The 14427-nt window shown below is 54.3% G+C and overlaps 1 protein-coding gene across 14 annotated transcripts in view; it reads right to left on the minus strand.

The window, feature by feature from the left end:
• Positions 1-14427, minus strand: part of CHD6 (chromodomain helicase DNA binding protein 6) — an 89439-nt gene that overhangs the window by 48602 nt on the left and 26410 nt on the right. For 3 of the 14 annotated variants that reach the window (XM_039383825.1, XM_039383828.1, XM_039383823.1), the window contains exon 1: positions 8368-10760. The exons of 4 other annotated variants lie outside the window; for them this stretch is intronic. In XM_039383825.1, coding sequence (XP_039239759.1) covers positions 8368-8910 — 543 coding nt within the window. In that variant the 5' untranslated portion in view covers positions 8911-10760. Of the gene's footprint in view, positions 1-8367; positions 10762-14427 lie in introns of those variants that run through there. 7 more of the 14 variants (XM_039383827.1, XM_039383826.1, XM_039383824.1 and 4 more) reach the window with 4 other exon arrangements.

A 14427-nucleotide genomic window follows, 5' to 3' on the forward strand; every position in this document is an offset into this window, starting at 1 on the left:
CCATCAAATGCCAGCCTGTGGGACCAGGCTCACGGCCCGGGCTCGCACGGGCAGCAGACACACAGAGGGCAGGGAGACCAGGCTGCTTCCCACCAAGCGCAGGCAAGCTGCTGCCAGCCCAGAAATCCTACTGCTCCCAAGGCTTCCTGGTTTGTCTTGAGAGGAAAATGCTCCATGTCATGCTTCTAAAGTCCACAGCAAGCTCTGGCCATCCACACAGGACTGTGCTGCCAAGTACAGTTTGCCATGAGAGCCTGGCTCACTGCCACGAGCCAGGGAATGGGCTTTTTCTACTTCCCCTTGATGAGGTGCAGTTTATCCTGGCTTCTTGTCAACAGGAAAAGACTAAGAAAGCAGTGCCAGCCTTATCTGTGCTCCTGCATGGCTCCAGAGCACCCTTACCACTTGCCTGCAGCAGCCTGGCTGGTTCTTTGTGCCAGGCAGGAGCTTACTGTGCCCGTGCTGCTGCCCCAGGGAACATCATCCCTACTTCCAAAGGATGAGAGGCTGAAGGGCTGGTGTCACGCTGATGGGGACACAGCACTGCAGGGAGGCTCTGCTGCAGCAGCAACCTCGGCCTGAGTGGCCTGAGACACGTCTCCATGAGCCACCAGGCTCATGGTGGGAATGGGCTACAGGGCATCTTGTTTGCAGCAGTGGCCAACAGCGACACGGGGGAGGAACACGCACAGCTGCAGGAGCCTAAACCTGGCAAACCGTACCCCTGGGACGCTCCTACAGTAGGTGGGCAAGACAGGCTGCTCTGTGCTGCTCTGCACCAGCTGGGGATGCTCTAGGCCTGTGCTCTGACCCTGAGGGGGCAGGAGTGGGGCAGGGCAGGCAGCACCTCTGTGCCCCGTCTGCCCAGGCTGGCCCAGCTCAGGATGTCCAGTGACAGGCTGCACCCAAACAATGACAAACCCACCTGTAACCCCGGGTGTCAAAGCACCCAGGGGCATTCAGTACTACAGACTCATAAGGGATGGGGAAAACCCAAGAATTTTGTTTAAATCCTGCTGCCCTCCTAAGTGGCTTCTACTTCTCAGGGTATGAGAGGGTCTCCATGTCACCCACTCCGTACAATTCAGTTTTGCCGTCCTCTCCCTGCCAGAGCTCTCCTGGCCCAGCTAAGGTACAGGTGACACGTCACCCTCTCCTTGCAGGCGGAGTGGCCAGCTCTCAGACCACCTGCCTTATCCTGTTCTGCACCTCTTCCAACCCCATGGGCTATGGGGTGGCAATAGGAAGCAGGTAGCATCAGAGGTACCACAGCACAGCAGGAGGGTTTCTGCTCTGCTCCTTCTCCCTTTACAAACCACTGAATACACCTCTGGAACAACCTGTAGGCAGACACCAAACTCTCTGCCAGCATTTTACAGTCTCCTCCATGAACAGGGACAGCCTCCAGTGATGACATGTGCATGGCTGGTTCCCCCGAGGCTTTACTGGGCACACTCTGAGACTTTTCTCAGCTTTTCAGTCTCCATTTCCATTTCAGCATCTCAGATGACTGCAGGAATCAGCCAGCACCTTTCTTCCCCAGTCCACACTGTGAAAGCTGCAACACCTTCCCTGTATTTTGCTTCCTTGCCTTTAACCAGTCACTAATTTACAGAAAGAGCTTTTGTCAGGACAACGCTTCTTTAAGAGCATTCAGTGAGAAACTTCCTCAACAGCTGGTTGGAAGCCCATGAGCCCTGCACCAGCCCAGCCCGACTTCAGTCCTGTGATCCAGTTATCTTTAAAACCCCTGGCAGATTGGAAGGACTAACTCTGCTTTGCAAAAGCCATGCTGACTATTTATCAGTGTAGTATTTTCAGAAATAAAGTGTTTACTATAATTCCTATTTACTCAATACCCAAGTGAACCTATTGGCCTCTAGTTTCACATTTACTCCCCCCTTCCCTTCCTGATGGGCAATGCCCCAAACATTATGAGCAATTCCCAAATATCATCAGGCTCCTTTACAATTCTGGAGTAAACACCATCAAAGCAGGTGGCTTGCGTTACTTTGCTCAAAAATGTCTTTATCAAACCCTTTAATTTAAGGGTAACTCTTTGATGCCTCTGGCATCAGGGATGGCTCTGGGTAGGGAGCCTTCCTGACTGAGCTGTTCTGCCAGTGCTGCATTTCCACAAGCCCTCATTCAACGCCTTATTTACCCTGTGACTCCTCTTAAAGGCTTTTTAGTCCTGAGATGGTTGGAAAAAGATTTGCTATTAGGTTCTGTGTCTTTAGTGGTTCCTAAAAATATATGTAGTCCTGCCTTGCTACAGGTTTACTTTTAAATTCACAGAGTATGTCTCCTTTTTCTTACTACAATTTTTTTTTAACTGAAGAGAAACATCATTTTCCATTCAACTGCCCCTTCTGCATGTCTTCGTACATGCCTTCCTAAGCCCACAGCTTTTTTGCTTCTGGGGTATTTTGCAGTGGGGGAGGAGTAAAGGTCATGACTTCCAGGTTTTGGCAGGTGATGCCCATCTCTAAACGTCTGGCAGCCAATACAAGCAGCCTCCGCTTCCTCAGAACATTTTTTATCCTTAGAGCCCTGCCTTTGCACTGTCTCTCAAGGGGTATTTTTTTGGTGATGATTGTAATGATTTCATGTTTCCATAGTACACTTTAATGTAATGTTTGTAAGTTTTTTTATTCACAGAGGAATCTTCTATAAATTACATTTCATACAGTCCCTCAGCATCCGCTGCAGCACCAAGTCTTGTCCCATGTGTCTAACTAGTGTCAAAGAGAAGATCAGAGCAAAAATGTTTGAAACTTCCCCTGAGAGCCGTGGAGGCTAACAGAGAGCACTTATAATTGCACAACCCATTTTAGGGCAAAGCCAGGGTCAGGGTGGGCCTTAACAGTGTGCTTTCTTTAACTTGAAATTAGTTTCATTTATAGTCTCAATTTGATTCCTGAGTTTTTATTCAGGGGTGGGGGGAAAACACCACTAGGAGATGGGAGACAAGGCTGCTCCTACCTCAGGTCCTCGAAGGGCTCCCTCCTCTCTCCCAAACTGCTGAGCCTGCGAGATGCACCAGCCACCCCGGCCCATGAGGGTCACACAGCACCCCTGGCCCTCTCCGAGCCCTCCAGCAAAGTCGGGCTCACAGGGATGTAAAGGGACTGTTTACAAACTCTACTTGGCACATGTGCAGGAGCTCAGGAGCAGTGAAGCTCAGCCGTGTTACCCCATACCTGCTCAGGGCAAGGACCAGCTCAGGCCAGTGGGACTGCCTGTGGTCTGAGCCGAGTATGAAACCCTCGCCTTCTCCCTCACCTGCCTGCGCCACATACCTGCAAAGGGAAGAGCAGAGAAGAGGAAACTGCAAAGAGAAGGGGGGTGGGGAAGGAGGGAACTGGGGGCAGGACAGTGCAGTTAGGGACAGGGGGCCAGGATGACACTAGGATGTTATGTGATGAGAGTCCTAAGAAGCAAGTGAGACTGGAGAGCAGCAGGCAGCTTTGGGTGAAGACAAGAGAAAACTGGGCCCAAGCACCTGGGAGAGGTACAGCGGGAGAGGTACAGCAGAATAGGTCAGGCTTGGTTGGATGGGGCAAAAGATTCTGCACCTTTTGCCCAGCCAGGAGGGAATCATCACACATCCAGAGCCCTGTTCCCTCCATGGCCTGCGAGACCCTGACTCCAAAGTTCCTGGGTTCCCAGCCCATGGTCAGTCAGCCTAGCAACATCTGCTGCCCCATAAAGGTGGCACTGATTACACACGTTACGCACTTGCCACGGGATATTTGGGAGAGACAGGAGCAGAGGTTCGCTCCCCTGGACCCACGTGGCAGAAGTCGGGACGTACGACGGGGATGAAGCGGATGTTGGATCAGCACTGCTGGATGTTGGAGCCTCTTCACCAGCCAGCATCACTCCTGATCCATACCCAAACCCTGCAGTACTGCACGCGTTTGGGCGCAGGAAGAGGAAAGGACCAACAGCTTCATGTCCACCTCACTGCCCATCCTGCAGACTTTCCCCTCCAAGAGCACAGTGTTCCCAGCAGAGCAAAGCTCTGCCACAGCCTCGGGACCTGAATGGCAGCTCCGTCCAGCAAGGAGGCCACAGCTGAGAACTTCTCATGGTTATAGCCAAGAACAGATCCAGCTGCCCTGGCTACTAGGCTCAAGACAACATCCACACAACACACTCTTGCTGGGCAGTGTGACCACAGCCAGCAGCAGTGGCCATGCCACATGCCACCTTGCATCCAAATGCCAGGACCATTCAAACCCCATTTGCTGCAGGCTTGGCCAGGCTTTTCTACAGTCCACCAGGAGAGCCCCAAAGAAGCCCTGCATTTGGGTCTAGGGCATGGCTTAAACCCCAAAGAGATTTGTTCTGTACATGGAGTGTCCACAGCGACCCTGACTGCAGAGGCCATCAAAGGTTTCCATGCTCTTTAGGCAGAGATTGATGCCCAGGTGTGGCCTAGCACCCCTGCTGCTTGGCTTCCCCCCACAGCACTGACCAAAGCCACCGTCCAGGCTGCCACTGCACCCGCAGCCCAGGATGGGCACCGTGACACAGCTCTGCCTCCCTGAGATGGTCACACTGCCTGCCCCCAGCCCAGTTTCTCTGCACAGTTGGCTGCAGAGCCCGACGGGAGCAGAACAGGCAGCTTCTTTCACAGAGGGTTTTGGCAGAGCCAACCTCTGCACCCGCTGCCATCCCCGCCAGTGGCATGCACAGCAAGGGCTGTTGTGTTCTCGTTGCTGGATGTCCGCACCCCTTGTTTCCAGCTCTTAATGCAATGCAGCAGAAGCTAAAAATACACAAGTGCCACCTTCCATCATGTCTCTGAGCAGGCTCTGCAGTCACCATGGGATGTGCATGACGGAGGTGGGGCCTGGCTCTGTTCCCGAGACACTCCTCCATGATGCAGCCTTCAACAACTACGGCCAGAAAGCTCCGTCTCATGACCAGGACAGCCCTGGCAGTGGGACATGTGTTTCCACTGCACTGGAACACGGCACAGGTGGGGCAGAGGACAACACTGCTGCCCTGGGCTGTCCAGGCTGTCCTCCCTGCTCAGTCCTCTCTGTCAGAGTGGGAAGGAAGTCAAGGAAAGAGCATGGGAAGAAAGCCTGTGCAGCCTTTGGACCATGGGGGAGGACCAGGTCCAATGCTCCTGGGTGCAAGAAAAGAGCATCCTGGCAGCTCACTGCTCCCCCTGCCCTTTATCCTTACAGAGCAGGTGCCCAAAACTATTCCATGCACCCAGCTCCAAAGGTCATCGCACCTGACAGTCTCATTGTGACAAAAAGAAGCCCAGTATGGACCAGCAGCCCACGGACACACCTGGGACAGATTCACAAGTGCCCTTAGGCTCGGATGGCTCCTGTCTCCTTGCACTGCCTCTCACTGCTCAGGACCCTGCTCCTGTCCCAAGGAGCTCCAGTAACAACCCTCAGCAGCATTTGCAGCAAGCAAAGCTCACCTTTTGCTTAAGCAGACCCATAAAATTTAGGAAAATCCTTCATTTTATGCAGTGAGTGCTTGAAGCAAAGGCAAGCAGAGCTCCCATAGATCCTCCCACAAGCCTCCCTGCTGGAAGGGCTGCCCAGCAGCCACACAGTGCCTGCAGCCCTGGGCTGTTCCCCACTGCATCCCCACACTGCCGGCCGCCTGCCGGCCGCAGACCGCAGGGGATTCCCAACCACCTCCAAGCCCAGGCTGAAGAGCCAGAAGAGCCCTCCAGAAGAAGGTAGGAGCTAAGGGGTCACAGGGCTTTCAATCTCTCCATTTCCAAGAGGCAAGCTATGCTGTTCAGCTCTCACAGTCCATGCAGGATGGGAGCATTTCCATGAACGTAGAATAAGGAGATTTACAGGCACTGTGGGATAACTGCATTTATTTTAGTTCCATATTTCTCAGGTTATTCAGCAAGTCAGAGCTTGACAGAAATAAGGAATACAAGACCTTTCAGTGCCCAGGGACAACCAGGACACAGACAGGAGAGGCAGCCCAGGGAACGATGGTTTTGCTGAGCCCTCTGAGGAATCCATCGCTTGTCACTGCTCTTGGGGGTAACCAGGCACCCCTGTCTCACCTCTGCCAGCAGACAAGGCACCCTGCCACGAAAACTCCTAAGTCATGAGGCAAGTGACAGGTTTCACAAGTTAGTCACAGCTTGGTGACAAATCCACCAGATTTTCATGCCTACTAAGGAAGAAGAGTCACGCAAACACAGACCCCGCCTGTGCTGACAACAGCCCCTCAGATGGTGCACCAGCTGGCAGTGCCCAGGAACTCTCTGCAGGCAGAGTGGCACTGCTGCGGGGGGCACCAAGGGGGCACAGAGAGGGGCTCCTTCCCAGACAGCCCAGCTCTCCAGCCCAGGTTTCCCAATCCACTGGCAGTGGACATGGCATGACAAGGCATTGGCCTAGGGCAGCCAACAGCTTGGCAAAGCAAGAGAGGACATGCATTACTTGTTCCCAAAGGCAGCTGGCAGCTCTCCTGCCATCCCTCAGCAATATGATGGGTGCCAGCATTTTGCCAGCCTTTTCACCCATGGGCTTGAACCTACACCTACATGACAACCAACATGGAGCTTCCGCAGGTGAGAGGCTGGCAGGGAGACACATATGGAAACGCATGACCCTTGAGAGCCCTGGGAACCACACAAGCATCTCATTTTCTCCAGAGACTGCTGAATGGAAGGCAACAGCCTCCTTGGTGCCATGAGAAGTCTGTTTACAAGGTGTGGGAGCTCCTGGGCTCAGGTGTGCAGAGTGATGTGGAATGGCACCTCCTGCTAGTTCTGCCTTCAATGCCACTCTGCTGAGCATGACAGGGAGCCCTTCACCACTGCAACCAGAAACCTGCAGTGCCCCCAGGAGCCCTGCTTGGCCAGGCTTTCTTCCAAACGCCAAACTTGGGAACACTGCAGCCCACCCCGTGACATGCTGCAAGGATTGTCCTACACTGCTGCTGTCTTCAAGAGCTCAAGAGATGAGCAGCTGGACTTCTACCCCTCCCTGCTCACACTGGCATGTCTTTATCTCCCTCACAGATTTTATCTTCAGGGGCAGTTACACAAAACAATTCAGCAGTTGAGCCCTCTAGAATCTCCAAATGCTGGTGGAAGGTGGTTCTGCTGTGCTTAAAACCCACATCATCTCAGCAATCACATTTCCACAGCAGTCAAACCTGCTATTATTAGCCCAATGAGTGGTGTGGACTTCTTACCTGGGCTTCGCTACCAGAGCAGGGAGATCACAGACCCATCCCCTAAAGCACCTCACTCTCCTCCAGGCCTTGCCCTGCCCCATCAGGAGCGATCCAGCCGTGCTGGTATGCAAGACCTGCCACGCTCCCCTTCTCCTCCTCACCTTGAAGCTGGCTCTGCTTTTTCACAGCATCTTTAGGACACACTGATAAGCTCACTACTTCCCACAGTACTGGTGGGTCTGTCCACACACACCTTCCAATATCCACAGCAGTTGCTTTGCTGCAAACCCAGAACAGCACACTCACCTCTTCCAAACCCTTCCCTCCCTTCCTCCTCCCATCACCCTGCCATGGTGGTGTGATCTGGAGTGCCCTGAGCAGCACATGCTGCTTTCAGAGCTGGTTAGAAATGGTACCGGCTCATGCTCTCAAAGAGATTTATTCCTTAGCTCTGTGTTCAATTTAATGGTTTCCCATTAAAAGCAGCACAGACACAAATTAGCTCTGGGCAGACCAGTTTGTTTTATACCTCCAGCAATATTTCAGCCCTGCAGGCAGAGCGAGGCTCCACACATGTAACAGGTCCTTTCCCCTCAGCAGAGCGCCGACGGTCAGGATCTTCCCCTGCAGATGGTTAATACAGAGACCACTGGCTCATAAATCTCCTCTGGGAGCAGCAGGTTGTTAAGATCTGATGCGGCAATTCAGAAAAGGCAGCTTGGTGGGATGGAATTTTTTCTGAGTAAAGGAAGAAGATTCCCTGGCCAAGCTCACACAGCTCCCAGGCATGATCTTCCCCAACCTCCCAGCTGGTGTTAGTCCTTTGGTATCATGTTAGTAACTGTAATCACAGCAAATGTGTGGTTTTGTAATAAGATACCACCAAGAACCAATACTATGGGCTTTGAGGCAAAAGAAGGGCTGCTCCTTCACTGGGGACAGCACCAAATCAAGAACACTTCCACTACTGAAGACAAAACCCACCTTGATCAATGGCCCGCTCTGGGTCGCAGCTCAGATGAAATCTCAAGGTTGCAACCTTGTCTGGAAATGCAAGAACCTTTCCCCACCCTGGCCTCCTTCCCACCACCCATCCGCTGCAACAATTCCCACACAGCACACAGGACATGGTCCCCAGCCTTGCCAGCTAAGTTGGGAGAAGGAGAGAGGGTCACAAACCTGCTTTTCTTTTTTCTGTATTTTCATTATCATCAAATCTGGGATGAATGTTATTTCTGCAAGACACAACACAAAAAAAAATTCACAATGACGAGACTGGTGAACCTGAGGCACTCCATCCTTCCACTCACCCCTCCAGGAGGCCGAGCCAACCCCAGTGCTGCCCAGAGCAACAAAGCTGACAGAGCGAAACACTCTCAGGGACAGCTCTGGGGACATCTGCTCTGCTGAGCCACGGCAAGGAGCCCAACCACAGATCTCCCCACAGCTCGGTGCTACCTGAAACCCACTGGGCAAGACCAACCTGGCAGTCACAGTCTCAGCAAGAAGTGGCGCACCCAGGGCTAGCAGAGAACACATTCCAACTCCCCAGAGCCCCAGATACATCCCAGGCCCCACTGAGAGACTTATTGGATGCCGAAAACTCTGCAGCAAGCAGGGGGACACAGTAAATAAACAAAGCACTGCCAAGCAGCAATAACAGCAGAAGGAGACACAGAGAGGATGCAGGAGCTTGAGGCAGGCTGCAAGCCCTGTGACCATGACCAGGGAAGAGCTGCTATGGGGATAAGGATGGGGCAAGCAAGGAGGGCAAGAGAAATGCTGGCAGACAGCATCTCCCCACGAGCTGCAGCAGCCCTAGCGCAGCACTGGGGCTGGCTGTGTCCTCAGGCCTGTGCCCCTGCAGCACTGGAGGATGCTGTATGAGCACCCACCTCACAGCCCACAGGAGCAGATGGGCTGCAGGCAGGGGTGATTCCCAAACAACTCCCCCATAACAGGCCTGGCCAGGGGGGATGCAGTTTCAAGCCCAGCTCTCAGCACCTTAGTGCCAGAGGCCTGTATGACCAGGTCCCCACACTGTCCCCCTCTGGAGGAGGGGACCAATGAGGGGTCTGTGGCAATGCTGCACACCAACAGCTCTCTGGGACAAAAAGACTGTTCCCTAAGGGCTCCTGCAACTGGTGGCTGTGGTCCAGCTTGGCCAGCAGCACGTTTTAGCTCATCTCTCCACGATGGCTACAGCTTCCTGCAGGCATGGTTGGAGCAGCTCTGCCCAAACGCAGAGACACAGCACCCAGCACACCCTCCACGGGCTGCCACTCACACTGAGGACCAGGCTGGCTGGTGAGCAGACACTCACCTGCCCAGGCCTGAGTCCTCTGGGGACTGGGCATAGGTTGGACACTGCCAGAGTCACAAGAAAGCTGGGCTCTCTGCCTTCCTCCTGACGGTGCCGTGGCAGTAGGGAGGCCAGGAGCAGCCCCAGAGAGGGCACACGCAGGGCCAGCATTGGAAACAGCACCAATTCTGGATGGATGGGACTACAGCTCCCCAGGATGAACATGCTGTGACAGTCAAGGGGGCAGGCTGAGGTCACAGTCCCATGCCCGTCCCACAGCAGCCTCAGCCAGAGCACACACAACAGACCTGTCAGCAGGAGATGCTTTTTGGGCAGCCGACCCTCAGCAGTTGTCTGCCCCACAGTGCCAGCAACGGGCGCCAAAGAGCTCTGAAGTATTTGACAAGTGTTTTAGACACAAATCTCACAAACACCTGCCTCTCCTTTCCCTCCCGTACCATGCAAACCCCACTCCACAAGCCATGAGCTGTCAGACTCAGCTGACACACGAGGGCACAGCTCCTACCACCTCCAGCCCACAGGCCGGCCCCAGAGACCCCCCATCATGTCTCCCCTCCCCAGCAGGAGCACCCTGCTAGGCCCAAACCTTACCAAAACCCAACAGGCCCTACAGCTGGGCAGTGCTTAGGCCAGCGTGAGGGGACTGATTCTGCGTGCAGATGCTGGTCCATGGCACACACCCACCACACCGAGGAGAAGAGGCAAAGGGTTCTAACTCTGATCCTGGCTACATGGTATGGGCCAAGCCAGCAGGGCTCATTTCTAAGTCAGGCTTGGTGGGAGCAAGGCAAAGCACCCAGTGCCACCACCTGAGCAGGGAGGAGTTTGATGGTATCTGTGGACAGGATGAACAGGACTTCTTTCTCATGACTAAGCCTGTCATGCTGTACTGCTCCAAATGTGCCCCAGAAGGGCCCAGAGGACACAGGGCTGGAAGAACATGCAGCTGCAGCAGAGGTGCCCTCCAGAAAGGACAAGGCAGAGATTTCAGTGGCCACAGCAGCTCAGAACAATCCTGCTGGGCTTCAGCAGAGAGCAGTCCCATCCCAAGGGTGTGCCTGTAGCCAGAAGTGTTGGAGACCTGGGTTTGGTTTGTCTTTCACGGTGGCTTCTGTGCTGCAGGAGGCTCCAAGGTGCTCAGCTTACCCCTCCTTGCCAGCAGCACTCAAGTGCACTGGTCTTACCCCATCAGCCCCAGCTGGCACCCAGTAGGGCCTGCCAGGGCCCACCCAGTCCCTCCCACCTCCCAGGACAGGAGTTGCTCTTGCCCTGGCTCTGCTTCCCAGCCCTTCACTCACAGATTTTAGAATTACAGAATATGCTGAGTTGGAAGGGACCCATCAGGATCATCGAGTCCAACTCCTGGCCCTGTGCAGGACACCCCGAGAACAATACCATGTGCCTGAGAGGGTTGTCCAAATGTTTCTTGAACTCAGACAAACTTGGTGCCATGACCACTTCCTTGGGGAGCCTGTTCCAGAGCTCAATCAATTTTCTTCTGTTCTTTCCATCATCAAAAGGCTGTGAGGTCCCTTAGAGCCCTGTAAAGGCATGGTGTCCTTTCTGTGCTCAGGGAGCTCTCCCCACTACTTCCTTGCCCCAAAGAAGATTCGCTCCCTGACACTTTTAACTAAGTGCCTGGATCACCCCTTGGCAGACACTGAGGGCTTCTGCAGGCCATCCCCAGGACAGAGCTCACACCATCCAGTCAACCTCCAGGCTGCAGGCTGAGCCCTGGCACCTGGCATTATGATGCCTGTGCATGTCTCCAGCTGACACAGCTGTGGGGATAGCACCAGGATGGGATCCAGCAGCACAGGATTCTCCCAAGGCAGTAGAGCAGGACATTGGTACATCCAACCACACCCCTCCACGAACTGCTGCATCTCACCAGTGCAGCTCTGTCCACCTCCGATGCCCGGGGCAAGGCCAAAGTGAGCCCAGAGAGGGCACTTGTGGCCCTCTGATCCCATCCCAGCAGAGTGAGGGTTCCACAGGGAGCACACCAGAGGTTTCATCGAGACCCATGAAACACCAGGGAAGGAGAAAGGCTCATACATTGTCTGTATGGCAGCAAAACTTCCAGCAAGCTAAAGTCAAGATAAATACCTTGCTACAAGTTCCTCAGCACGGGGCTAGCCCAGGCTGGAAGTCTCTTGTTGTGTGGCCTACAAGAGGCCTATCACTCAGCTCGGGGGTTTCAGGACTTTTATTTTTAAACAAAAAAGTCAAATAAAAAATCATATATTGTGGATCACACGCGTTCAGTGGCCCAGGTCCCTCCTGTACAGTGTTAGCACAGGCAGCTGCAGCTGCCCAAAGAGGGCTGAAGGATACCAAGACACTTGGTGCTGCAGTGAGCAAGTGGCCCAACTCTGTTACCTCCAGAGCCCAGCAAGAGCTGCAGGGCCCTGCTGCCATCAGCCCTGGTGGTTGTCCTGCAGTCCTGGCCTCTGCTCCCATCAGCTGCTGTTCTGGCACCACCCCACCCGTTCCCAGGGCCCCAGTGCTCCAGCTAGGGCAGGATCTCAAGCAGGGGACACTGGGCCAGCAGGATAATGGCTGCAGGCAGGGAAGGGCAGTCAGCACTGCGAGCCAGCTGCTCAAGGGACCGAGCTTTAGCCTTGCTTCATGAGCCTTGTCGCCTGCAGCAGGAGGCCAGGCACAGGTTCTGCACCGGGACAGCAAGCAGGCAGCTGGGTGATGCTGCAGGTCCAGTGCTCCCAGGATCAGCTGTGTGGGGCAGGGATGTTCCTGGGCTCTTCCTGGCCCAGGAAGGAGAGCCGGGACCCCACTGCCAGAGCAGCCCTCTGCCTGCAGCCTGCCGTTCTCCTTCCCAGGGCACCTCTGGACCAGGCTGGGGCAGGGTAACCTACCCGCCCATTCCTAGTATCTGTTTTCCCCTAGGAGTGCAACACAACTCATGAACAACTTTTCCCAGGTTAAAGTCAGTGTCAGGGAAAGCCTTTGGCAGTTCCCCGAGTGCAGCAGGCTGCAGACCACCCCTGGCTTTAGGGGTTTACAAGAGGCAGGGTAGAAGCCCAGGCGTGCGAGCCAAGCACGGCTGGCAGCACTGGCACAAGGGAGAAGGAGCTCTTGGCCAGCCCTCTGGCACGCTCTGAATGAGCATCCGGACCAGAGGGGACAAGGGCACGGGTTCAAGAAAGGACATGGGAGAACAGAGCACAGGAGGAGGTTTTTTCATGACAGAAGCAGAATGGTCACTTCTCAGCACACACCTTTGTTTCTACTCAGGTTCACACCCAGGAATGAGCTGTGGGAGACACAAGTGAACCCAGAAGGTGCCCTGCACAGTGCCTGCTCTGACACCAGCAGGAGGCAGCTACCAGGCTATGTGCCTCCTCCTCTCAGCAGCAAGGGCTGCTCACAGCTACAAAAAGAGCCACTCTGGCCCTTGGAAGTGAAGTGTCAAGCAGTCCTCACCACTGGCCACAGCCCAGGACAGACTGTGCCTCGAAAGCGCTTGGCTCAGGCCACAGTCGGCATTAGATAGACAGAAACAGAGCAGACAGACTTTCCTCTCTCTCAAAGAGCCAGGAGGAAACATCTATACATCTTTCTTCTTCTGTCTGTTCCCACGTACATCACCTTGAACATACCACGCTCTACCCAGGCATTATAGGCAGTCACGTCCCATCACTGTCAGAGCTCAGCTGCTTGGCACAGCAAGCCAGGACAGGGCCAGGCCAGCCCCATGGCAGGGCAGTCCCATGCTCAGCAGCAGTCCCAAGGCAGCAGACAGGTCTTCTGCATGCTCCACCCTCTCATTACAGGCACACAATGGTATCACACTCACCCTACAACTGTGTCTTTCCGTAGCCCTGAAGCCAGAGTGTGCATGTCTTGATAAAACAAGGCTGGGATCCAGAGAAGATCCAGTTAGATCCAGAGAAGACAGTTTAACCTCAAGATCTGCTTGATCTGCTCGAGGGTAGGAAGGCTCTACAGAGTGACCTGGACACACTCCATCAGTGGGCTAAGGACAGCTGCATGAGGTTCAGTAAGGCAAGTGCCAGGTCACAGCAACCCCACACAGTGCTACAGGCTGGGGGAGGAGTGCTTGAGAACTGTTGGGCAGAAAGGGACTTGGGGATGCTGGTTGACAGCCAGCTCAATATGAGCCAGCAGTATGCCCAGGTGGCCAAGAAGGTCAATGGCATCTTGGTCTGTATCAATAACAGCACAGCCAGCAGGACCAGGGAAGTGATCATCCCCCTGTACTTGGCACTGGTGAGGCTGCACCTCGAGTACTGTGTTCAGTTGTGGACCCCTCACTTTAAAAAGGACGTTGAGGTGCCGGAGTGTGTCCAGCACAGGGCAAGAAGGTTCATGAAGGATCTAGAGAACATGTCTTATGAGGAATGGTGGAGGGAGCTGGGTTTATTTAGTCTCGAGAAGAGCAAGCTCAGGGGGACCTCACTGGTCTCTGTAACTCCCTGACAGGAGGTTGTATGAGGTGGGGGCCAGTCTCTCCTACGGTGCCGGCGGTGAGAGGACCAGAGGGAATGGCCATAGGCTGAGACAGGGGAGATTCAGATTAGATATTAGAAAAAGATTTTTCACTGTATGGATGGTCAGGCATTGGAACAGGTTGCCCAAGGAGGTGGTGGACTCACCATCCCTGGAGGTGTTTAAGAGGCGTCTGGATCTGGCGCTGGGTGATGTGGTTTAGTGGTTACAGTGGTAGTGCTGGGTGGACAGTTGATCTTAAAGGTCTCTTCCAACCCTAGTGATTCAATGATTCTAACTGAGATACCCACTCCAACCACGTGCAAAGTCATTCAAGTCCAAGGAGAGGCCCTGCAAAGTCCCCGCAAGTGTCAGGAGAGAGCCCCTGGTCTCCACACTCAGAGCTGGCTGCAGACAGGGTGCCATGAGAGGATGGCAGCACCCCA

Source organism: Pipra filicauda, unplaced genomic scaffold (genome assembly GCF_003945595.2).
Source record: "Pipra filicauda isolate LSUMZ 115617 unplaced genomic scaffold, ASM394559v2 scaffold327_size997775_pilon, whole genome shotgun sequence".
In the NCBI taxonomy this organism is placed as follows: Eukaryota; Metazoa; Chordata; class Aves; order Passeriformes; family Pipridae; genus Pipra; species Pipra filicauda.